Below are 21833 nucleotides of genomic sequence, written 5' to 3' on the forward strand. Positions count from 1 at the left end.
TCCCCATCCCTGGGCGGCAGCGCCCGTCCGGGGACATTGTGCTTCCCCGTCCACTCCCCCCGCTGCTGGGCTGCCTGCCCTCCACGCAGGAGACGAGGGATTTCACAACCCAGCCCAGACAGGATTAAAGAGAAATACACAAGTAAACAAATCGCGGCCTCGTAAGGCTGGACGTGCCGTGCGGGGAGCAGAGCCTCCGGGCCAGTGGGTGAGGCACGGGGTGTCGCGGGTGCCGGGGCGCCGGAGCAATGCCCGCGGGGGCCGGCACCGCGCGGCACGGCGGAGTCCCGCCGGCAGAGCCGCTCCAGAGCAGCGCTGAGCAATCTCATTTTTCACACGTCTCCCGTAGTCAAACTGCCCCTGTCAGAGGAAAGGAGTTGCTTCCTGTTATTTCCATTGAAATCCTTGTCCCGGTCGTTAGCCGGCAGGCTTTGGCAGGATGGCACCGCGCGCGCACACAAGCTCCGGCCACCTCTCCCAAGGGCTCCTGCTGCTCTGGGGTAAGTGCGCGGGGGGCGGCCCCCGGGGGCTCCGCACCTCGCACCACCCCGCGTGTGGCCGCCCTCCTGCTCGTGGGGCCCAGGGTCGGGGGTCTCAGCTCAGCCTGACCCACCGCCCACCCGGCATGGGACCAGCCCGAAAGGCGGCTGGGAGAGCCGCTGACAGCACGGCCAGGGGGTCAGTGGCAGGTGGGTGCTGGGGGCAGCCCCCACCGTGCTCATCCCCGGTCTAGGAGGGAGCCCTGCAAAGCCCCGAGCTGCAACAGGAGCCGCAGCACCACGTGTGCCCAGGCAGAGGGGCTGGATGGGACCATCAGGGATAGAGACTGGGACAGGGTGGGCTGCCCTTTCCTCAGCCACTGTACCAGCCCAGGAGCACCCCGTGGCCAGTGCCTGGCTGTCCCAGAGCTCCCCATGAGCGACCCTAGACAGGGCCCACCGGGGCCCACCAGCATTGCTGCCCCACAGCATGGGTGGGCCCTCAGCCAAGGGTGGAAGATGGACGGGGCGGTTTTCTTGGGCCATGGGGCCCCGTGGGGCAGGCGAGATGTGCCCCACGCCCTTGGCAGGCTGTGCTGGGCGTGGGACTGATGGCAGGCGGAGGAGCTCTCCGGCAGTGCCGTGCCGTGTCCAGCGCTTCCTCTTCCTGCCTCAGCCCTGTCCGGCTGCAATGCAGCCACCCAGGCTAACGGGGCGGCCGCTGTGCCGGCTCCCCATGGGCAGGGGGCACGGCTCACCCCTGTGCTGTGACCACAGCCCAGGGCCCACTGCCCCCAGAGAGCTCCTCTGAGCCCTTCAGCAACTGCCCACAGCCTGGTTGGACCCCTCTGCACGGCCTCTGCCCATCTGGGGGGCTGGACAACCCTGGCCCCAGCATGTGCCAGGAGTTGGGCAGCTCACCATCCTGTGCCCCAATTTCTGGCTCCAGTGGCGCCCAAGGGACACTCAGAACCAGTTCCCTGCTGCAGACTCAGCCTCTGCTGGAGCAGCTCCCATGTGTGCAGCCCTACCAGCACCTGCCCCCCTAGACCCTGTGTCGTTCCTCACTCTGTGTCTCCCCTTCTGCAGTGCTCCTGGGGACCGGGCTTTGCCACACGGATACCGAGACAAAGGGCTTTGGCCAGGATGCCGGGACAAGCTCACCCATGGCCATGTCCAATGGGACAGCTCAGCCCATGGGTGAGTGCTGGGGCTCAACGAGGGCTGGGTAGAACCCTGAGCCCAATTGTGGCTCTGCACCACAGGGTTATCCCCCCCCCCTTTCCCCTGGCTATCCCCAAAATAGCTGGCCTGTGCCAGCCAGCAGCAGCCTCCCCTCCCACTGTGCTCGTGGCATTGCCCTGGGACTGCTGTGGGGCCTGGGCAGAACTCCAGGGCTGCTGCAGGGTCTCTCCCACACCTTGCCAGTGTCTCTCCCACTGGCCTGGGTATCACCTGGCAGCAGGGACAGGCAAGGATGTGCTATGGAAAGGGCGTGCTCAGCACCTTTCCCCACAGAGGGAAATTACTCCGAAATCACACAGAAGTGCTGGGATTACTTTGTCTACCTGATGAGGAACGTGACGGCGTCGGAGCTGTGCGAGTGGAAAGTCATCAGCAGGTATGGGGTGATGGAACCTTCCCCTCTGGCAGCAGGGCAGAGGGGCTGGGCAGTCCAGAGGGGTGCTGGTGGGCTGGGGATAGCCCGGGGCTCTGTGCACTGGTGACCTGCCCCCTGCCAGTGCCCCGGCTGTCTCCCCAGGCCCTACAGCGAGCTGCAGTTCTGCCTGGAGCTCTGGGCCGACCGCCTGAACTATGGCTACCCCAACGCGCTGGCGGAGCAGTACATCTTTCAGAGCCACCACCGCTACTTCCACAACTGCACCCTGGAGCACCCGGTGTACTTCGACCCGCCCGAGGACGTGCTGCTGGCCATGATCATCGCCCCCATCTGCCTCATCCCCTTCCTCGTCACCCTGGTCATCTGGCGCAGCAAGGACGGCAAGGCACAGGCCTAGCGCTGCCTCCCCGTCCCGCGGCGGGGCACGGACCCCCCGGCCGCCCGAGCCGCCCCGCGGGCTCCCGGGGCCCGGGGCGGCCGGTTCCTGCCTTCGGCCCGGGATTAAACGCTTCTCCCCCACCAACGCCTGGCTCTGGTTTTTCCATCATTCGATCCCGCCGCGGGCCCACTCCCGCCGCCAACCCCGCCCCGGCACGGGCACACTCCGGCAGCCTCTTGCCGTGGGGAACGTGCCTCGTGGGACACCGGGACGGGAACGCCGGCACCGGGAATAGCGGGATCGGGAACAGCGGGACCGGGACCGGGGCGGGGCGCGGAGGGGGCGCGACCTCGCGGGGAGGGCGGGGTCTCGTCGGGAATGGGCGTGGCCTCGGTGGAGTGGGCGGGGCGCCGCTGCCGCGCCGGAAGCGGGCCGGGCCGTGCCGGGGCGGGAGGCGCCGGCGGTGCCGATGGCGGAGGCCGAGGCCGCGAGTTTCGCGTGGCCCTGGCAGTACAGCTTCCCGCCCTTCTTCACGTGAGCGCGGGCGGGCACGGCGCGGGGCTGGGCCGGGGCGATCAGGGCGGGCGACGCGGGACACCGGGAGGAGGGGGGCACCGGGGCCCGGGGGGAGTGCCGGTGCCTCGGCAGTCCCAGCGCTGACGCGACCCCCCCTTTCCCCACTGCAGGCTGCAGCCCAACGGCGAGACGCGGCAGAAGCAGCTGTCGGCCTGGTGCGCGCTGGCGCTGGCCTACAGCCGGCGGCACCGCCTGCCCGCCATGACGGTGCGGGAGGCGCAGGACATCCCTCTCTTCGCCAACAGCCGCCTCCAGCGTATCCTTTGGGCCCGGTGCCCGCGCCCCCCGTGGCCACCTCCCCGACCCCCTCCCGACCCCGGCTCCGTCAGCGCCTCCTTAACCCTCGCCCAGGGAAGCTGCCGCTGGAATCCATCCAGGTGGTGCTGGAGGAGCTCCGAAAGAATGGTGGGTGCCTCGTCTGTCTGTCTGTCCGTCCGTCCGTATCCCCGAGCGCAGCCGGTGCCCTACGGTCATCCCTGCCTGGTCCTCCAGGGGAGCGAACCCTGCCGTTGCAGGAAGATTTAGCTGAGGGGTCTCAAAAGAGAATCGATTTCTGTAGACACAGCGATGTTCAGGAAGTTGGTGTGAGCAGCTGGGAGGAGGCTGGACCCTGAGGCTGCCCCTGGGTGCAGTGTCTTGACGTGTGTCCTGAAATCTGCACGTTTGACCCTTACTGCTGACTTGTGCTCTGATTCAGTCCCTGTTCCCTGTTGTTTCTAGGGAATCTGGAGTGGTTAGATAAGAACAAAACCAGCTTTCTGATCATGTGGAGGAGACCAGAAGAATGGGGAAAGCTCATCTATCAGTGGGTGAGAGAGCTGCACACCCAGACCAGGCTCAGTGTCTGAGAGGACAGGGGGTCCTGGCTGCTATTTGGGAAAGACCATTGCAGTGTTCTCCTCTTGCTTCCTCATTGCTTTTACCTTCCTGCTTCCATTTCTCCCTGTTGCAGGGAGGGGCGGGGTTGTCAGCGGCTTCCTGCTTGCTGTGAGCTGCAGTGTGAGCGGTGGGTGCCACTGTCTGCCCCCAGTGCCTCACTGGCTGTTCCCTGGTGAGGACAGGACAGTGTCACTGTGTATGGTCACTGCAAAATGTGAGCAGGAAGAACTGAGGGGCAGGGGTCTTTGTCCCCTCAGGCTGCACTTCTGACCCTGCTGCCCCAGGCTGCTGCTGCTCCTGGAGTGCTGTGCATGCTTTATGTCCTTGCCCTGGGATGTAGGAGGATGTTGAGCCACGGGGATGAGATTTGCTGTGTTGCCTTTCTGTTCCCAGGTGCTGAGGAATGGCCTCACCAACTCTGTGTTCACGCTGTACGAGCTGGCCAGCGGGGATGATACCGAGAATGAAGGTAATGTCAGAGCTCGTGGTCCAGAGCAGGTTTTCAGAGCACACTGGATTGGAGCTTGTAAATAGTTAACTGTCAGATTTTAGTTCTGTAGATTAAATATTTTGAAATCTCACATGCAAACTTGCCCCCCCCACACCACTGGCACGTGCTGCTCCAAAGGCTTTTAACACTTTGCAGGAACATGTCCCTCTGCAATTGCATTTTCACTTCCCCAGTGCCCAGCACTTTCTCTGGTGAGGTGAGGGGTGTTTTGTTTTCATGCCGAGCTCCTGCACTGCCTTAGAGGCTGCTGTGACTCATCCCTGCTGTCTGGTGACCTTCAGGCTCTGTTCCTGAAGCAGTGATGGAGGGATGAGCCTGTCAGTGTAGCTGTGACTCTTTATTTGCTGTAGTGTTACAATGCCCTTCAGAGCACTCTGCTGTCCCCAATCCTGTTTATTTCCTGATGTGATTTTTTTTTTTTATTTTTTTGGTCCTGTTGATGGGGATCTTGGTCCTTCCCTAGAGTTCCATGGCTTGGATGAGGCTATGCTGCTCCGTGCCCTGCAAGCCTTGCAGCAGGAGCACAAGGCTGAAATTATCACGCTGGATGACGGCCGAGGCGTCAAGTTCTTCTGACAGGAGCCCCCTTCCCCGGCTGCAGTCTTCGGTCTCGCTGACAAGGGTCGCTCCCCGGGCCTGGCTTCATGCCCCGACTCCAAGTAGCTGCATCCTCAGGATTTCTTGGGGCAAGGAGAGTCTGCGAACCCTTCCAAAGACACGCCTTAGAAATGTCCTGAGACCCTCTGTCTGTCTGTTCTTCCTGTTGATGTGTTTTGAGAGGCTGAAGCTGCTCTAGGCAGTTCCGAGAGGGACCACCCAGTAGTGAAAAACAGCGGGGCGGCTGCTGGTCCTTCTTGCTGTAACAGCCTCGGAGCAGTCCCAGCTGGCTGGCTGAGCTTGTCCTCGAAGGGCCCCCTGTCAGCCACGTGCCTGGGCCCCCCAGTCCCACTGCAGTGCCCTGGGGGTGAGGCAGGAGCAGGGGCCTGGCTGTGGCTGCTGTGCTGTGGAGGCCCTCAGTGGCAGAAGGAAACGCTCTCGCTGCCAAACGGGCTGGGGGATGCCAAGGAGCCAATTTCAGGTGATTAAAATGAAATGTATTTATAGAGCAGCGTGGGTGTTTTCATCTGTCTTTATTTTCCCATCAGAAACAACATTTACTTTAATTTTGCACATGCAGCCTGCTGGCAGCCCCTGGGTTTGTGCAGAGGTGACGGGGTGAGCTCTGTACCACCGTGGCTGGTAAAGGGATGACTCAGCTTTGGACTCCTGGTGCTGATAACAAAGTCCCCAACCTGTCAGAAGCCGTGGCCCAGGTACAGCTGCTGACCCCATGAGTCCTGAGGCAGCCAGATGGCTGTGCTGGGGCAGGATCACGCTTGCCTTTCCGTGGTGGAGGCTGGGGGCAGGGCTGGAGTGACCTTTGGTCAGACCAGTGTGGTCGTTCTGGGGGTCCAGCACCTGCCCTGGCCAGTGCTGAGCAGCGTGTCCAGCCTGCCCTGCCCTTGGGGACAACCCAGCACTGGCATCACTCCTGCTGACAGCCAGTGTAAGTGTCAGGGAATCCTCAGTGTGGGTGAGATGCTGGAGTCCAGGGGCTGCAAAATTTAAAGCTTTCCCATCCCTCCCTGGTTGCTCTGCCTGCCTCTGTGGCCAGAGTGCTGTGCCTGAAGGCGTCTGCAGTGGATCCCAAACACGGAGCCTCCAGCAGTCAGGCTCAGGGTGTCTGTCCTTGCTGTCTGTGTGCGTGATGGGGACCTCCCAGCACTGTGAGGCTGGGAGTGCTGTCTGTAACCTGGCTGTCCTTGAGGGAGTCTGTGTTCTTAATTAAATTCGCTCCCTTCTTAGGAAATGGCTGATGTGACATTAGATAAGCCTAAAACTAGCTTTTTCGTTCCAAGGCGCTCCTGGCAGCAATTCCCTTCTCTTTTTCAGCTTCCTATTTAGTTGCTTTCTCAGTGAGAGGAGGAGGAGGAGGAAGAGTATGTCCCCTCTGTGGAACAGACATGGTGTAAAATGGGGGCTGGTGCTGCTGCCCTGGAGGTGCTGCCCAGTCCAGCCCTGTGGCATTTCTAGGGGGGCTAATGCAGCCCCCTCCTCTGGCCCATGGCCCCTCAGAGGCCCTTGCTGCATCTGGCCACGTTGATTAGGGCTGGCTGGCTGGGGCGAGGCACTGCCCAGGGGCTCTGGTGCTGAGATAAGGCACTATCAGGCCAGGCACACTCAGATCCCACTGGTCAGGGAGGTAAGACACCGAGAGGGGTTTTATTTTATGTGGCTGCTCGGGAACAAGAGTTGTTTCAGTTTGATAAATTTATGTGTTGGGATAAACTTGCAGGCGGGTCCCATCTGTACCTCTGGGCTGAGGAAATCCTCCACAGTGATCTGCCCAGGGTTACTGCCACAGCTGAGGTTTGGGGACCATCTCCTTTTCCCTGAACTCACATGGGTTAGGACAGGGAAGAGCAAGGCAGCTCCTGTGGGCATGGGGTGGTGAAGCCAACTGTGAAACAAGCCCTGGGTGTCCCTGGAGCCCTGGACCCTTCCTGGAATGGGCACCTTGTGCCATGCAGCCCCAGCTGTGCATCCCCCTCTCTGGGGGGGGACACACATCTTTGTCTGGCCCCATCCTGGTCCCTCTGTGATCCTGCCCTGAGCTCCGGAATCAGAACAGACAATTCCTGGCAGGGCTTGCTGGAGCCCAGAGCTGAGCAGGGCTTTGATTCATTATCTGATTCTAAGGAGAGTGATTACACAGTCCCCTGTTCTCTTCCTGGCAGCCAAATGCAGGTGAGAAATGGGTTATGTTCCCTGATTGCGGCGGTTCCTCAAAGAGAGGGCTGGCACTGGCATCCACAACCCAGAAATGTCACCCTGATAACGCTGGGGAGCTGCAGTGGGCACCTGATTGTGGAGCAGGAGCCCTCTGTTTTCAGGCCAAGTTGTCTCCAGCTTGGTGTCCCTGGCCAGGTCGGGGGGGGAACTGTGCCCCTGCCTGAGCTGCCTCCCCCCTGCCAAACTCTGGTGTGGGGTGGCATTTGGCCAGGGGTGACTAGGGGATTTCTCAGACCGCTCATCAGGGAGGTGCGGGAGGGCAGCAGTTGGAGCAAACATCACCCCTAATTTCCTCTCCTGTCTACAGGAGCCTCACTGGACTGGAATACTCCCCTGCTCCTCTGGGATCTTCCAAGGCATCTCGTTTCACGATGAAAAGCCTCGATAAGGGGACATGTCCCTGCCAGCAACCAAGCTGAGATCTTTGCCTGTTTCTGTGTGTCTCACAGGAGAGAAGGGGCTCCCTGCCAGCCTGGGCCGTGTTCCTGCGCCCAGGCAGTGCAGGGTCCCTGTCAGAGAACCCTGGGTGGGGGCAGCCGCAGAGCTAGCCCACAGGGGCACGGGTAGCATTGCTGGAAGAACTGGTCATGTAGGGGGGGAAGCGGAGGGGAAATCGGCAGCGAGAAAGACACACCTTGGCCATGGTTTCTGTAGGAACCACATCTCATTAAATGCTTCTCCCTCCTCCTGCCGCCAGGGATTTGTGGGGAGCAGTCGTGTCGGACGTGGCCACAGCCGAACTTCGGGTCAGCAGCCCCAGTTGCCTGGCGTCACACTGTGGGTGCCAGGTTAGCGTTTAGGAGGAAATGGCAGCGCTCCCGTGGAGATCCATTCCTTAATGTTTCCGGTATCGTTGAGTAGAAACAATCTGACCTCAGGGAAAAGAAATTAGCAGTGGCCTCAATTGCTTTGTGTTTTGTGTAAACAGCCTCACCGGCAGAACAACCTCCTCCTTCAGCCTGGAGAGACAACACGCTCTTGTCCGGCTGTTGGCTCCCGCGGGGCTGACACACACCTTCGACTCTTCCTATTTGCGTGACCCTAACTTCAGGATTTCAGACTGTAGTGAACCCGAGCGGGGGCTGTCTGGGGCGCCGTGGGGGGACTCGTGACCAGGCAGCGGAACGCGGCTGCTCCCGGACACGCTGCTCCGTGACCGGAGTCAGAAACTCCTGGGAAACGTCTAAACCAGGCGCTTTCCCACTCCGTCGGTCACAGCGGCCTCGGAGCCCCGCAGGAGCAGCGGGAGAGGGGCTGCTCTGCGGGGAGGGGAGGGCATGATCCCTCTGGGCAGCCACGGCAGCGCGGCCCTGGATGGGCGCCAGGCAGTGACCCCCGGCCGGGAGGGGACACCCCGCATCCCGGAGGGATGCCCACGGTTCCGTTGCCCGGCGGGGCGGCCGGGTGTGATGCCGGGGCGCTCGCCCGCTGCGCGCAGCCCGTGTCCGCAGCCGCAGCGCTGGGAGCCGTCCCGGGGCCGCTGGCCGGAGCGATGTCGGTGCCCGGTGCGGGGCCCCTGCCCGGTGCGGGGCCGGTGGTGCAGAGCGGGCAGGGGGAGGTGGCCGTGCGGGGGCGGGCCCGTGCGGGGCGGGGGCGGTGCCGCCGGGCGGGGCAGCGGCGGGGCTGGGGCCGGTGCCCGGGCCGGGTCTCGGCGGTCCCTCCTGGCTCCGGGGTCTCGGCGGCAACGGGTGCGAAGCTGCGCGGGAGCGGCAGCCCCGGCCGGGCTGAGCCGATGCTGGCGGCCGAGCCCGCCGCTGCCGGAACCATGTCCCAGCCCGAGGCGGAGCGGGCGGGCGACGGCTCCGCACCGGAGCCGGAGACGGAGCCGGGGCTTCCCGGACGGGCCCCTCATCGCAGCCGGCGGCCCTCAGGTCGCGACTCTCGGCGCGCCTCCTCCCGTTTTAACCGGCGCAGCTCGGCCGAGCTGGAGCTTCTGGGGTACCCGGCGCCGGACGGGGTGCGCGGGGGGTCGCCGCCGCCGCCGCCGGTCGTCGCCGGGCTCCGGGAGCCGGAGGAGACGGAGAGCGAGGAGGTGGAGACGCGGGCGGTCGCCACCTCCCCCGACGGCCGGTTCCTCAAGTTCGACATCGAGATTGGCCGCGGCTCCTTCAAGACCGTCTACAAGGGGCTGGACACGGAGACCACCGTGGAGGTGGCTTGGTGCGAGCTGCAGGTACGGCCCCTGCCAGCGCCTCCGCCCCTGCCAACCCGCGCTCTACCCGCACCCGCAGACCCCTGCCCCGGGGCAAGGGGCTCGAGAGGGGTCACTGGACCCCTTCTCTGTCCAGTTTCCCTGGCATGTGCAGGCCCCCAGCCCTGAGCCCCTTGCTGCCTGCCTGAAAGCTGTGCGGGACCCTTGGGGCACCTTCCTGGGCTGGAGCCTGTTCTGGTCACAGCAGGGACTCTCGAGCCCCTACTTCTGCCAGGCACTACCAGCCAGTCGGGCCACAGCAGCCAGGCAAGGCAGGGGCCTGTGTCTGGGCACAGGCTCCCCTCGCTGTCCTGTGCTGTGCCCATCGCTGCCAGCGCCTTGGTGCCTCGCGGGGCTCCTGGCCCGGGCCCAGACTCCTGCTTAGCACCGCCGCTCCTGGCCCTCCTGCCCATCACGTGCTGTTTTCCGTTTGCCTTTTTGCTGCCTGTGCTTTGGAGCATGCCAGGGGACCCAACCTCTTGGTGCCAGTCCCTTGCTCTGGGGCTTTACAGGTGGATCCAGGATGAGCTGCTGGGGCTGAACAACCCTCCGCCTTTCTGGTGCCCACCAGCTTGCAGATTTTCCCCTGGGAGGGCAGCAATGCCCTCCCTGCCCACATGTCTGTGCCAGTGCTGGAAATGACTCCGAGGTTTGCTCCGACAGCCCTTGGTTTGCTCTGGAGCACGTGCCTGCAGCAGGTGGGGGCTGGGTGTCAGTTGGGACCAGGGTACAACACGACCTTGGTGTGCTCTGCCTGCTTGACCTTTGCTGAAGTAGAGTCCATGGGCACCTGTGTGTGGTTTCTGTGGTGCTGCCAGGGGCTCTCTGCTGGGAGCAGCTACCTGTGGTTTTCCAGGTCTCTGAGGAGCGTTCCTCTCTGCTGACATATTCCACCATCCCCTTTGCTGCCCTACGGCCTCATGCAGACAGTGGGATGCTGGTTTTGACGGGGCTGATCTTGCCCGTGGAGTTGCACAAGGAGAGCTGTGCCACGGGGCTCCCTTTTCTCCTTGAAGCCCCTGGGGAAGGGCTTTGGTGAAGTCCAAAGTCTCCCACAGGCTCCTGGCCCCGGGATGGCTGCTGTGGTGGGAAGGTCCAAGTCCTTGTTGACACAGAAAAACATGTCTTGCGAGTTTGTTGTCTTGTTCCTAAAAGCTCGGTGCAGTGGCAGGTGTCTGCCTGGGCTGGGTCCTCGGGGTGGCTGCAGCCCAGCAGAGCAAGAAGAGATCCTGAGAGAGATGGGTGGTTTCTGGGTGACTGACTGTAGCCTCTTAGCGAGGGAGGTGAGGATTGGCCCCTGCCTCATGGGTTGCACAGAATTGCTGAGAGTTCAGTCCGGAGCCGACTCGGTTCTCCCACCCTCACACAGCCCCACGGCTCCGTCCAAATGTCCCTGACCTCTGCTGAGTCCCATGTCCCTTTGGGTGGCAGCTACTGCCGAGGATAGGCTCTCCTTGGTGAGCCCAGGACTCCTCTGGATGAGTCAGCCGTGCCCGGTGCTTCCCACTCGGCTGGCTGTGTGTCCCTCCCTGCGGGTCTCAGCCCCGTGTCACAGCCGTGCCCCAGCTCCCCTGCGCTGGCACCTGGCGTGTGCAGTGGGACTGGCAGCACATCTCCTTCCCTGCCCTCCTGCTCACCCCTGCAGCTGCACATGGGCAGCGCTGGTCATTTGTTGAGGCCGCGCTATCCAGGTGGGGGAAAGGAAGCTGGGAAGCAGAATGCTCCTGTGCCTCAATCCAGCAGGCACATGCTGGTCCCACTGCTGGTCCAGCGAGTCAGCCAGGCAGGAGCGGCAGGAGCCACTCACTTGGTCTCAGGGGAGCTGGCAGGGGGTGGGTGCAGAGAGGCCGGGGTCTAAGCTGAGCTCTTGGCAGGGACCCTCCTGTGAGCATCCCACGGTGTTGTAGACCTTGGCAGACCTGGCTCTCCTTGGCCTACACCTTGCCAGGGGAGCACAACCAGATCCCTGTGGGCAGCCCCAACCCTGCTCCCCCCCAGTGCTGCCCCTACACCTCTCCCTCCACCCCTCTGCCCCAGCCCTCTCCCCTCCCCACCCCCTATTTGGCTTTGTCCCACTGAGCACTCTTTATCCAGTGTCTCTTGTCCCCAAATCCATGTCCCACAAGGGGCTGGGGGCACAGAGGCAGACTTTCAGAAGTTTGTTTTTTTCAGCAATCATGCAAAGAGTTGGACACTGTGACACAAATATGGGATTTGGAACCGCAAATAAAAGTGGTTGTGGTTCTGCCATTTTAAAAATAGCTTTGTCCTGTGCACTTCACAGTTCTCCTTCTATTGCCTTTCAATTCCAAATGAATACCTAACCTCAGGCCTGACCTGTTCTGCACCAGCGAGCCTTGTTCAGCTGCTGTGATGGGTCCCAGTCCCAAATCCCAGCTCTCCCTACTGTCCTCGCCCTGCCCTTCCCTCCTCAGAGCCTGGCGAACTGTAGTCTGGTTTTTGCCTGTCCAGTCTTCCTGTGAGACCCCTCTGGGGACTTGCCCAACCCCATCCCCTCGTTCCACTGCCCCCTACTCCTGAACACAGCATCTGTCTGTGCCTCCTGCCTGTGTCCACAGCCCCGCTGTTTGTGCTTTCCAGCTTTAGCCCAGGACTATTTCTGTGGTAGGTGCTGCGGGCAATGGGGAAGGAGGAAGCAGGGAGGAAACCAGAGGCCCAGAGTGGGGTTGGGCTGTAAATACCTGTCTGTGAGTGATTTTCCTGTGGAACCCCTTGGGGCTCCCCAGTGGGCAGGAGAATCCTGGGCAGCGGGTGCTGTCGTGCCTCCCCAGATTGGACTGGTAACCTCAGCCAGCAGCCCTGGGGCTGTGGGGCACCTTGTGTGTGTGCTCACATGCCTGTGAGCACGCAGGAGCTCCCTGCTCGGCTGGGCAGACCTGTGGGCTGGGCAGTGAGCCAGTGGCACCCACTGCTGCCGTAGAGTTGGCTTCTGTGCAGGGGGCTTGGGACCTCCCTGTGGCTGGAGGTGCTGTGGCCATGGCTGGGCACTCTCCAGTGCAAGTGCCACTGTGCAGCCAGGGCCCTGGAGGGCTGTGGGAGCAGGACAACCAAGGGCTGTGGGAGCAGGAGAGCCCTGTGAGTGCTGCAGAGTGTGCCGAGCACCAACACTGCCAAGTGCTGGGGACAGGTCCTGCTGCAGAGGCGAGAGCCATCCTCGTCCACCCTTCCCAGCCCTCCCTTCTCCCTTGCTGGCCTCAGCTCCTGGTGTTGGCTGTGCCGGGCTCTCTGGCAGCCAGCTCCTGGCTCACAGGATGGGGCTGGACTACTGCCACCAGCTCCTCACCGTCCCCACACCACCATTCCCAGTGTTCTCCTCCGCCCTGTGCGGGTGCTCTCAGGAGAGGACGTGGTGTGCCCGTGCCATGCAGCATGTCCATGCTGGCAGCCCTGCCTGCCCTGCCCTCCCTGGGGCTCCTCCGGCCACAGATGCCCACAATCAGTGGGGAGAGCATCGGGATGCCTGGGACTGGGAGCGGCTGCCACTTTGGTCATGCGGGAGGAGCGGTGCCAGGTGAGCCCAGCAGCCCTGGCACGGGCTTAAGGGACACGCTCAGCTCCCCCAGACTTTGCTCCAGGCACCCTGGGAGAGGTGGCCTTGTGCTGGGGTCCTGCCTGGGGTTGGGGGTGGCACAATGGGGGCCATGCTGGCACAAATGATTCAGGTGGGGTCTGCTCTCACTGAGCTGGGAGAGCCGTGGCCACCCACAACTCCCTCTCTGCCCCTGTTCACAGCTTCCTCGTGCCCTTGCAGGTTTTGAGGGGTGCAGCGAAGCCTCTGGATTCCTCTGTGGGCAGTGGGGAGCCGAAGGGCGTGATGGGGGCTGTGGCGCTGGGCAGGGCAGTCGGTGATTGCTGCTGGCCACGCAGGGGTTCGGGCGCTGTTTTCCTCCCCGCGTATGAAAGGTCCCATTCATCCCACTGCAGCAGGCTCAGGTTCTCATCTGGGCTGAGCCGGTCCCTGAGCGTGTGTTAAATGCAGGGGGGATTATGAAGCGGCTCCAGCCCGGCCGTGGGGCCACCTGTGATGCAATGAAAATGTTACGAAAGCTGCTGGGGCTGATGGATGGCGGCCACCGGCCAAGGGGCTGAGCATGGCTCTGGCAGCGCTGGCGGTGGGAGCTCCATGGCAGCTCTGGTTTCCTTGCCCCCGAGCACGGGCTGGGCAGGGGTCCCAGCTGGAAGGCCCCCAGGCTGTGCAGCAGCTGAGCTCATCGGGACCCCAGCCTGTGGAGCTGTCGATGCTCCTGCCCCTGCCCAGGGCTCGGCACTCGCAGCTGCCCCGCTCAGGGCAGGATCCGGCTCCTCTAGCTCTGTTCAGTCAGCTCCACTCTTCCCTGCACTCTTGGGCTGTGTCCCTCCAGGACGAGGAGTCCGTCCCCTCCGCTGGCCCCGACCCCAGCTCCACTCAGCACCCTCGGCTTCGGTTTCCAGTTTAATTAACTCGAGCAGGAGGAACATGGAAAAACCTGGGCTGGAGCCTCCCCCGCCTGCTTTCCCCAACAAAGGCCTCATTGAGGCTGTCCCGGCACCCCGCCACGCAGAGCTTGGTGCCCCGGCAGGGGCAGAAGGGCCGTGGCCATTGGGTCTGCACAGAGCAGGATGGCAGCAGTCGCTGCAGAACCCCCGCGTGTCCCCTCTGCAGGGCGGCTGCAGGGTGGGGTCCTCCGTCCTGTGGGGAGGGGGTGGGCTCCGGCTGGGGGCTGAGCGAGGGGAGGGATGGGCGGCCCCAGCACAGGACAGCGGGGAAGTACTCGAGGTTCTCGGTGTCCCATCTGTTGTGCACACACCCAGAGCGGGGGGCGGAGGGAGGAGGGTGGAGGGAAGCCACGTTCCGGGACGGCTTCAGCCCTGAGTCCCGGGGGACAGCAGGTCTGACCCCGGCTCTGTGCTGGGGTCACAGCAGCCTCTGCTGCTTTGTACGTGGGGAAGGGGGATTGGGGACTGGATGGCCGGGGCACCCCCTTGTGCTCGGCAGGACCCCACGTGCCCCCCTCACCCCTTTGATGGCTCCCACAGACGCGGAAGCTGTCGAAGACAGAGCGGCAGCGGTTCAGCGAGGAGGTGGAGATGCTGAAGGGGCTGCAGCATCCCAACATCGTTCGCTTCTACGACTCCTGGAAGTCAACCATCAAAGGGCAGATCTGCATTGTGCTAGTCACAGAGCTCATGACATCTGGCACCCTGAAAACGTGAGCAGGGACCGCTGGATTGGGGTGTGCAGGGGAGGGAGGGTGAGGTCCCTGCTGAGATGCTCTTTGTTGCTTGCCCCGTGTGGGCACCTGAGTCTGGATAGCCCTGGCATGGCAGCAGGAGGAGGGTGGGCTGGGCCTGGGTTGGGGTGTGATCCGAGCCCCGCAGGTCTGAGCTCTGAGGGTCTGAGCCCTGTTGGTCCCTGGCAGGTACCTGAAGCGGTTTAAGGAGATGAAGCTGAAGGTGCTGCAGCGCTGGAGCCGGCAGATCCTCAAGGGGCTGCATTTCCTGCATACCCGCTCGCCCCCCATCATCCACCGTGACCTCAAGTGTGACAACATCTTCATCACGGGCCCCACGGGTTCAGTCAAGATTGGGGACCTGGGCCTGGCCACACTTAAGCGAGCCTCCTTTGCTAAGAGTGTCATAGGTGGGGTCCCAGCAAGGCCGGGCTCTCAGGGGCTGGGGGGGCTGCAGAGGGTGGGTTCCCCCGGGGGGTACTGAGCTGCACTGCCATCTCCAGGCACCCCCGAGTTCATGGCACCAGAGATGTACGAGGAGAAGTACGACGAGGCCGTGGACGTCTACGCCTTCGGGATGTGCATGCTGGAGATGGCCACCTCGGAGTACCCCTACTCTGAGTGCCAGAACGCTGCCCAGATCTACCGCAAGGTCACCTCGGTGAGGCCCCAGCCCCAGGCGTGGGTGACGCTGCTGGCTGATGCTGCAGGAGCCAGGACAAGGGGCGGGGAGGGGGGGGACAGTCAGCTGAAGCTGCCAGGCCTTGCTGCTGCCCAAAATGTGTCACCGGGAAGGTTGTGCGAGAGGCTAAAGATAGTCTGGCCGGTGAGGGGTTGCTGCGCTGGGGCACGGAGCTGTGGGTGGTGGGGGGGCCACGGCTTGGCCAGACCCTGTGTCCCTCGCCCTACACCAGGCACTGCCAGCACATTAATGGGGTGGAACAGGAGCAGGTCTGCTTGGCCACCCCCTGCCTGGGGCGCGGCGTCTGCCCTGGCCGGTCACAGCCAGTTCCTGCCAGCTCCTGCCTGCTGGGGTGGAAACCCAGAGCCCCAGGGCATCCTGGCTCGTGCAGGCACACGTGGCTTGGCCATGGGACTTGCTGCAGCACCAGTGGGGCCCTGGGCTGGTTCTTCCCTGGACCCTGGGAGCCCAGCACTGTGGCGAGTTGGCACGGAAGGAGGTGCTGACATTCATCACCCCCAGGGCCTGAAGCCCAGCAGCTTCTACAAGGTGAAGGTGCCAGAGCTGAAGGAGATTATCGAAGGCTGCATCCGCATGGACAAGAATGAGAGGTGGGGTCAGAGCGGGGGCCTGGGTGGCACGGTCCCCCTTGGCCCCCAGCCCGTGCTGAGCTGTGTCCCCTGCAGGTACACCATCCAGGACCTGCTGGAGCACTCCTTCTTCCAGGAGGACACGGGGGTGCATGTGGAGCTGGCTGAGGAGGATGACGGTGTCAAGTCTGGGCTCAAGCTCTGGCTGCGGATGGACGACACAAAGAAGCTGCACGGCAAATACAAGGACAACAACGCCATCGAGTTCCTCTTTGAGCTCTACAAGGATGTAGCAGAGGAAGTGGCCCAGGAGATGGTGAGGATGGGAACAAGGGAGCCCTGGGTGCTGCGGGGTCCCTGCACCCCAAAGTGACAAGCCCCCTCCCTGCAGGTGGTCCTGGGCTTCATCTGTGAGGCCGATTACAAACTGGTGGCCAAGGCAGTGCGGGATCGAGTGGTCGCCATCAAGCGCAAGCGGGAGAAGCTGAAGCGTGCCCAGGATGCGCCGTCACCTGCGGAGCCGGAGGAGGAGCTCAAGTCCCCACGGCCACCTGGTGCCCCCGCGCCTGCCCCAGCCATCCCTGGCTCCAGGGACTCCGTCTTCAGCAGCACCTTCCCCCTGGAGCCTGAGGAGCCCGAGGCCGACCAGCACCAGCACTTTGCCTACCGGCACACCAGCTACTCCTCGGCCACCTGTGCGTAGGCACTGGGTGGGCGACAGCTGGGTGGGCGGCAGGGGACCTGGGGTGGGAGGTGGGTGAGGGGTCCCTCTCCTTCTCCCAGCCCCACAGCCCTTTCCCAGGCACCCAAGCAGGGAGGGGACTTGCTCTGGTTCATGCCAGCACTCCTCCACAGCCGACTGTGAGACAGATGGATACCTGAGCTCCTCCGGCTTCCTGGACTCCCCAGACCTGGCCCACCGCCGTTTTGTGGCTGGGGACCCTGCCAGCCCTCCTCCCACCCGGCCCGTGCGCTGCTTCCCCACGGTGAGTGAGGCCCCGTGGGTGTGGGGGGTCAGGGTGGCTGTGGCACCGGCTCACCCCGCCCTCTCCCCGCAGAGCATCGCGGTGCAGCTGCCCACAGAGCGCTTGCCCCCTGCCAGCGGCTTCTCCTCCCCGGTGGACAGGTGAGGCTGGGCGGGGGCTGGATGGGGAGCGTGGCACCTGGGAACAGCCAGGCCGACGCTCCAGCCCTGGGGCTTCCTGCAGCTACACCTCGGATGTGGCGTCGGGCATGAGCGATGGCTGCGAGGGGCTCTCAGCCAGCGAGCAGAGCGCCAAGCTGCCGCCCAAGCGAGCCTCGGGGAAGCTGCTGCGGCGCCGAGCCCGGTCCAGGCTGCGCATAACCAACGTGAGTGCCACGGGTGCCGGGCGGGTGCCAGGCAGGCGCTCCCAGGCTGAGCCAGCCCTGCCACCCACAGATCTCCGACAAGAGCGACCGGGTGGTAGAGTGCCAGCTTCAGACCTACAACAACAAAATGGTGACCTTCAAGTTTGACCTGGATGGGGACAACCCGGAGGAAATCGCAGCTGTCATGGTGAGTGCGGGGTGAGGGTGAGGGCCTGCCTGCCTGTGCCAGCCGCTGACCAGCCTCTCTGCCCCCAGGTCCACAATGAGTTCATTCTCAAGTCAGAGCGGGATGGCTTCATCAGCCGCATCCGGGACATCATCCACCGCGTGGAGACCCTGCTGCGCAAGGACGGGCGCAGCGGCGCCGAGCTGCCCAGGAGCCCCGAGGCTGAGGGTGGCGTGGGCAGCCCCGTGAGTGCCAGCCCGGCCCTTCCAGTGCTGGCAAAGCTGTTGATGCTGAGTGTGGCTGGGGGTGCTGCCTGGTCCCAGAGAGCCCTGGGGGAGGGGGCTGGCATACAGGGTCCTCCTGTGGTCACTTGCCCACCGCTGTGGCAAGTGGTGGTGGTCCCCTGCCTGGCACAGCCTCCAGCTCTTGTCTCCTCAGGTGGTGGGGCCAGGGTGGGGCTTAGCACAGCTTGGCTGGGGCCTCTGCCCCAGTGTTGGGCTTAGCTCCTCCTCCTTGCAGGTGGACCTGCAGCTGCAGGGGCTCTCGCGCTCCATCTCCTCATCCTCGCTCAGTGGTATGTCTGTGCCTCCTCATGGGCCCGTCTTATCCCCACCAAGCCCCATGCAGGGCAGGGGATGGCCTCAGCCAAGCCTGGGGGGTCTCACGGGGCATGTCCTGCCCTGGCTGAGCCTGGTTGTCACCCTTGTGCTGCAGACCTGAGCTGTGCCAGTCCCAGACTCTCTGAGCAGTCTCCTGTCCTGCCGTCGCTGAGCCGCTCCCCATCAGAGACCGACCTGGCTGGTCCCGCAGAGGCTCTGGCAGCCCCAGCGCTGCTGGAGGCCCCCACAGGTAGCGGCACTGGCAGGGCCAGGCGTGTCCATCGCACCAGGGCTGCCAGCTCGAGGCTCTGGGGTGCCAGGGCTGGGGAGGAGGTGACACTCGGGAGCTGCTCCTGATACTCCTCTCTCTGCAGGCTCCGTGCAGACCTGGCCCCTCTTCTCGATGGCTCCCTCCTGGCTCCCGTCGTCACCGTTGTTCCCACAGACCCCCACAAGGACCCCAGAAGGGCCTGTCCCTCCGGCCCTGCCCCAAGCCCTTGTGTCCCCACAGCCTCTCCCTACGTCCCCTGTCCCCTCTGAGCTCAGCAGCCCCCTGAGCCCCCCTGTGACCAGCACACCCTGGTCCCCCACCACCCCCCTCCTGTCCCTGGCCAACGTCTTCTCCTTGGCAGTGATGAGCGTGGCCCAAACACTGCTGCCCACTGTCTCCCCCATTGCCAGCTCGGGTGGGCACCTCTACCCCCCACTGATGCCACGGCCACAGAGTCTTGCCCTGGGGGCCCCGCGCTTTGTCTACCCCGACCCCACCAGCACAGTCAAGCCAGTCCTGGCTGGCAGTGGGATCCAGGAGTCACCAGGGGCTGATGTCTCCACTGCCGGGGGGCCCATATCCTTCCCATCCCCAGCCCCATCCCCAGTGTGCCCCACAGACAGCGAGGTCACGAGTAGTCCCCCGCCACCGCTGAGCTCATCCACGCCAGGGAGCCCAGAGGGCAGCACGGTGAGTGTGTGGCTGCAAAGGTTCCCCAAGGCTGCTTGAGGTGAAGCTCCCAGGGGGATTTGGGTGGTAGCTGCTGGGGAACAGGAAGCCTCGTGGCTTGTGGAGCCACTGGGATACAGGGGGGACTGAGCGGACAGTGGGTCCCAGGGCACAGGAGCAGTGCTGGGGGAACAGGAGATGTGGGGGGACATGGGGTGGGGAAGCTGATGGCGCTCAGGTCCCGCAGGTGCCGCCCGGTGTCCCCAAGCCCAGCCATTCACTCATCGTGTCGGAGTCGCCGGCCCCTGCCGAGACCATGGCCCGGCTCTCACCCATCAAGGAAGGTGAGGTGGGGCAGGGCTGGGGCTGCACTGGGGCCGTGCCCATGCCGGGGCACATGATGTTCCCGCCCATGAGCCTCAACCCCACCAGCTGCCCCTGTGCCCAGCAGAAGCCAAGCCCCAGATGCTAGGCCGGTTCCAGGTGATACCAGCCAAGGACTTGGCTGCGCCCTCCCCCGTGCCAGACAGGAGCAGCAGTGAGGGGGAGCAGCAAGTGGGGCCAGCAGCGAGTGCCTCCCCACCTCCCATGGCCCCCGACACGGGCCACAGCTCAAGCAATGACTCGGATGCGGTGCTGGAGGTAGCACAGCAGGAAGCCAAGGCTGAGGAGGCACCGGCCAAGGAGGGCACGGTGCCAGTGGCGCCGCTGGAGAGCGACCAGGAAGGCCCTGGGGAGGAGGGCACAGACAGCACCCCCCAGGCCGTGCTGAGCCAGGTGTGGCTGAGCTACCCCCGCAGCCTGACCTACATGAGCAGCGATGACACTGAGAGCGAGGACGAGGAGATCTGGGAGGAGCTGCAGAACCTGCGCCAGAAGTGAGCAGGGGGGTGGGATGCACCCCAGGAGGTTGATGCGGGGCCTGCGGGAGGGGACAGGTCCTCCCACCCACCCCAGGTGGGAGGGCGACGCTCCTTCGCCCAAGGCCCTGCTGCCACACGCCGTGCCCTCCTCCTCAGGCACCTGGCCGAGGTGCAGCTGCTGCAGAGCGCCCAGAAGAAGGAGATCGAGGAGCTGTACCTGCGGATGGGGAAGCAGCCGCCGCTGGGCATCGTCTCCCCCGCCGCGATGCTGTCCAGCCGCCAGCGCCGCCTCTCCAAGGGCAGCTTCAACCCCTCCCGCCGCAACAGCCTGCAGCGCCTGGAGCTGGCACAGCCCGCAGGTGACAGCCCCGCTCCCCACAGAGCCCCACGCTGGGTGGGGTCTGCGGGGTGGGTGTTGTAGGGTTGCTGCCCCCGCTCAGGGCCGCTGTCCCCGCAGGCATCATGCGCCGTAACTCGCTGAGCGGCAGCAGCACCGGCTCGCAGGAGCAGCGGCTCAGCAAGGGCGTGACCTTCGCCGACGACCTCGGCCGCGTGGTAGGGGCGAGGGTGAGGGGTAAGGGTGAGGGGTGATCCTGGGACGCTCCTGACTCATATGGTCACCTCTCTCCACAGTAGCCAGCTGGCCAGCAGTGACTTCAAGAACTACCTCATCCAAGTGCCTGAGGCCCTGGGGCAGAGCTCCTGCAGCCCCTGGACATCAGTGCCAGCCCCAGGCAACTCGGACCTGTGGTGGGCACCCTGTGGGCTCTACAGGGGCAGCGCAGCTGGCTGGGGGCAAGTCTGTCCCACCTCCAACCCTGTGCCCTCCCCGCTGTCCCCAGCCCCTTTGCTGGAGGATGTGTGCCAGATGTCCCCACCTCTTGTGGCTTTACTGAGCTGAGCCCACCCTGGAGCCCCTGCTCGGCCCAGCCCTGCATCATGCCAATCTCCATCCCCCTCCCCTTGTGAGGACGAGCTCCCCACGGCCCTGTCACAGGATGGAGCTGCAGGATCCAGGAGCACTTTGTTAAGAACTGGTGTGCAGAAGGCATTTTCATAAACATGGATTGAATACACATGGAGTGTGTGTGTGTGTGTCTGCTGGGCAGGACCAGGGGCCGCTGGCCTCGCTGCGCCACAATCAAGAGCGGAACAGAAAATCCCACCCCAGCAGCCCCCCGTGGGGGTGAGATCCTGAGCCGGGCTCTGCCCAGCAGCTGCTCCACGGGCAGTCACACAGTTTCCAGTCAGAGGGTTTATTGGGAGGAGTGGTGGGACCTGGGTACCCCTGTCGTTCCCACGGGTACAAACCCAGCAAAGGCCCCGGGGTTGGGGGTGCCCGCAGGGAGCTCCTGGGACCTTCCCCAGGCCCACGCTGAGCACAGGGCAGGCCCGAACCCCCGGGGCACGGCTGCCCTGGGCTCGAGGCCCGTCCAGCCCCGCGGGGACAGCAGCTCAGTCACGGGCCGGGCCGGGCCGGGCCGGGCGTTCCGCGCTCAGCTCGCCGCTCCCTCGGCCCGAGCCCGAGCCCGCGCCCGCGCCGCCTCCGCCTCCTGCTCCAGCTCGTCCAGGAACCGCTCCTGAGACACCGAGTAGAAGGTGTACCCGTCCGCGGGAGGGGTTAAGGAAAAGCAGCGGGCGCAGTCCCGGTGCCCCGCCCTGGCCCCGCCCCGGCCCCTCCCCGGCCCGGCCCGGCTCGGCCCCGGAGGATACAGATACCGAGAGTCAGCGCGCCGATGCCGAGCGCCAGCAGCGTGTTGCGGCCGCGCAGCCGGCGCTGCAGGACGCGCTGGCGCTGGGCGTGCTCCACCTGCGCCATGAGGCGGCGCTGCTCGGGGCTGAGCCCCGGCTCGCGGGCCGGGTCGATGCGCCTCGCGAACTCCGCCGCCGCCGCCGTGCCCGGTCCCTCCGGCGCCGCCATCTTCTCCCCCGCAGTGACGTTGC

General features: G+C 64.3%; 4 protein-coding genes across 5 annotated transcripts; 3 read left to right on the top strand and 1 right to left on the bottom strand.

Annotated features, from left to right (window-relative positions):
* Window positions 1-88: 88 nt before the first annotated feature.
* RAMP2 (receptor activity modifying protein 2) lies at window positions 89-2556 on the top strand. 2 transcript variants are annotated; one of them, XM_027896005.1, is made up of 5 exons: window positions 89-208; window positions 350-500; window positions 1569-1679; window positions 1998-2100; window positions 2242-2556. In XM_027896005.1, exons 2-5 carry the CDS (start codon window positions 440-442, stop codon window positions 2495-2497), a joined length of 531 nt encoding a protein of 176 aa, XP_027751806.1. In that variant the 5' UTR covers window positions 89-208; window positions 350-439; the 3' UTR covers window positions 2498-2556. The 2 variants fall into 2 exon arrangements, with proteins under 2 accessions (XP_027751806.1, XP_027751807.1); XM_027896006.1 differs by lacking the exon at window positions 89-208 and having other exon boundaries at window positions 308-500.
* Window positions 2557-2904: 348 nt separating this feature from the next.
* Window positions 2905-5553, top strand: VPS25 (vacuolar protein sorting 25 homolog). The gene is made up of 6 exons (XM_027896012.1): window positions 2905-3013; window positions 3166-3311; window positions 3407-3460; window positions 3776-3864; window positions 4328-4403; window positions 4909-5553. Exons 1-6 carry the CDS (start codon window positions 2949-2951, stop codon window positions 5019-5021), a joined length of 543 nt encoding a protein of 180 aa, XP_027751813.1. The 5' UTR covers window positions 2905-2948; the 3' UTR covers window positions 5022-5553.
* A 3474-nt stretch (window positions 5554-9027) lies between these two features.
* Window positions 9028-20846, top strand: WNK4 (WNK lysine deficient protein kinase 4). Its single transcript, XM_027896010.1, has 20 exons — window positions 9028-9450; window positions 14506-14678; window positions 14889-15109; window positions 15203-15360; window positions 15904-15992; window positions 16068-16287; window positions 16363-16666; window positions 16827-16957; window positions 17030-17097; window positions 17180-17321; window positions 17392-17508; window positions 17577-17732; window positions 18007-18061; window positions 18202-18336; window positions 18461-19047; window positions 19274-19370; window positions 19478-19904; window positions 20046-20248; window positions 20347-20444; window positions 20523-20846. Exons 1-20 carry the CDS (start codon window positions 9043-9045, stop codon window positions 20523-20525), a joined length of 3792 nt encoding a protein of 1263 aa, XP_027751811.1. The 5' UTR covers window positions 9028-9042; the 3' UTR covers window positions 20526-20846.
* Window positions 20847-21129: 283 nt separating this feature from the next.
* On the bottom strand, window positions 21130-21818 carry LOC114063624 (cytochrome c oxidase assembly factor 3 homolog, mitochondrial). Its single transcript, XM_027896013.1, has 2 exons — window positions 21603-21818; window positions 21130-21498 (listed from the first exon to the last, which is right to left on the bottom strand). Exons 1-2 carry the CDS (start codon window positions 21808-21810, stop codon window positions 21386-21388), a joined length of 321 nt encoding a protein of 106 aa, XP_027751814.1. The 5' UTR covers window positions 21811-21818; the 3' UTR covers window positions 21130-21385.
* Window positions 21819-21833: the final 15 nt, after the last annotated feature.

Source organism: Empidonax traillii, unplaced genomic scaffold (assembly GCF_003031625.1).
Source record: "Empidonax traillii isolate 1590-97213 ecotype Southwest subspecies unplaced genomic scaffold, ASM303162v1 scaffold476:size613836, whole genome shotgun sequence".
Classification (NCBI taxonomy): Eukaryota; Metazoa; Chordata; class Aves; order Passeriformes; family Tyrannidae; genus Empidonax; species Empidonax traillii.

Excerpts from the sequence above, each read along its gene's own strand:
- RAMP2 (XM_027896005.1), top strand. The coding sequence starts at position 440 with ATGGCACCGCGCGCGCACACAAGCTCCGGCCACCTCTCCCAAGGGCTC. Across the intron at positions 501-1,568 it reads AGGGCTCCTGCTGCTCTGGG|TGCTCCTGGGGACCGGGCTT; the intron begins GTAAGTGCGCGG and ends CCCCTTCTGCAG. Across the intron at positions 1,680-1,997 it reads TGGGACAGCTCAGCCCATGG|AGGGAAATTACTCCGAAATC; the intron begins GTGAGTGCTGGG and ends CTTTCCCCACAG.
- VPS25 (XM_027896012.1), top strand. The coding sequence starts at position 2,949 with ATGGCGGAGGCCGAGGCCGCGAGTTTCGCGTGGCCCTGGCAGTACAGC. Across the intron at positions 3,014-3,165 it reads AGCTTCCCGCCCTTCTTCAC|GCTGCAGCCCAACGGCGAGA; the intron begins GTGAGCGCGGGC and ends TCCCCACTGCAG. Across the intron at positions 3,312-3,406 it reads CGCCAACAGCCGCCTCCAGC|GGAAGCTGCCGCTGGAATCC; the intron begins GTATCCTTTGGG and ends ACCCTCGCCCAG.
- WNK4 (XM_027896010.1), top strand. The coding sequence starts at position 9,043 with ATGTCCCAGCCCGAGGCGGAGCGGGCGGGCGACGGCTCCGCACCGGAG. Across the intron at positions 17,509-17,576 it reads AGGAAATCGCAGCTGTCATG|GTCCACAATGAGTTCATTCT; the intron begins GTGAGTGCGGGG and ends CTCTGCCCCCAG. Across the intron at positions 20,249-20,346 it reads GGAGCTGGCACAGCCCGCAG|GCATCATGCGCCGTAACTCG; the intron begins GTGACAGCCCCG and ends CTGTCCCCGCAG.
- LOC114063624 (XM_027896013.1), bottom strand. The coding sequence starts at position 21,810 with ATGGCGGCGCCGGAGGGACCGGGCACGGCGGCGGCGGCGGAGTTCGCG. Across the intron at positions 21,499-21,602 it reads CGCGCTGACTCTCGGTATCT|ACGGGTACACCTTCTACTCG; the intron begins GTATCCTCCGGG and ends CCCCTCCCGCGG.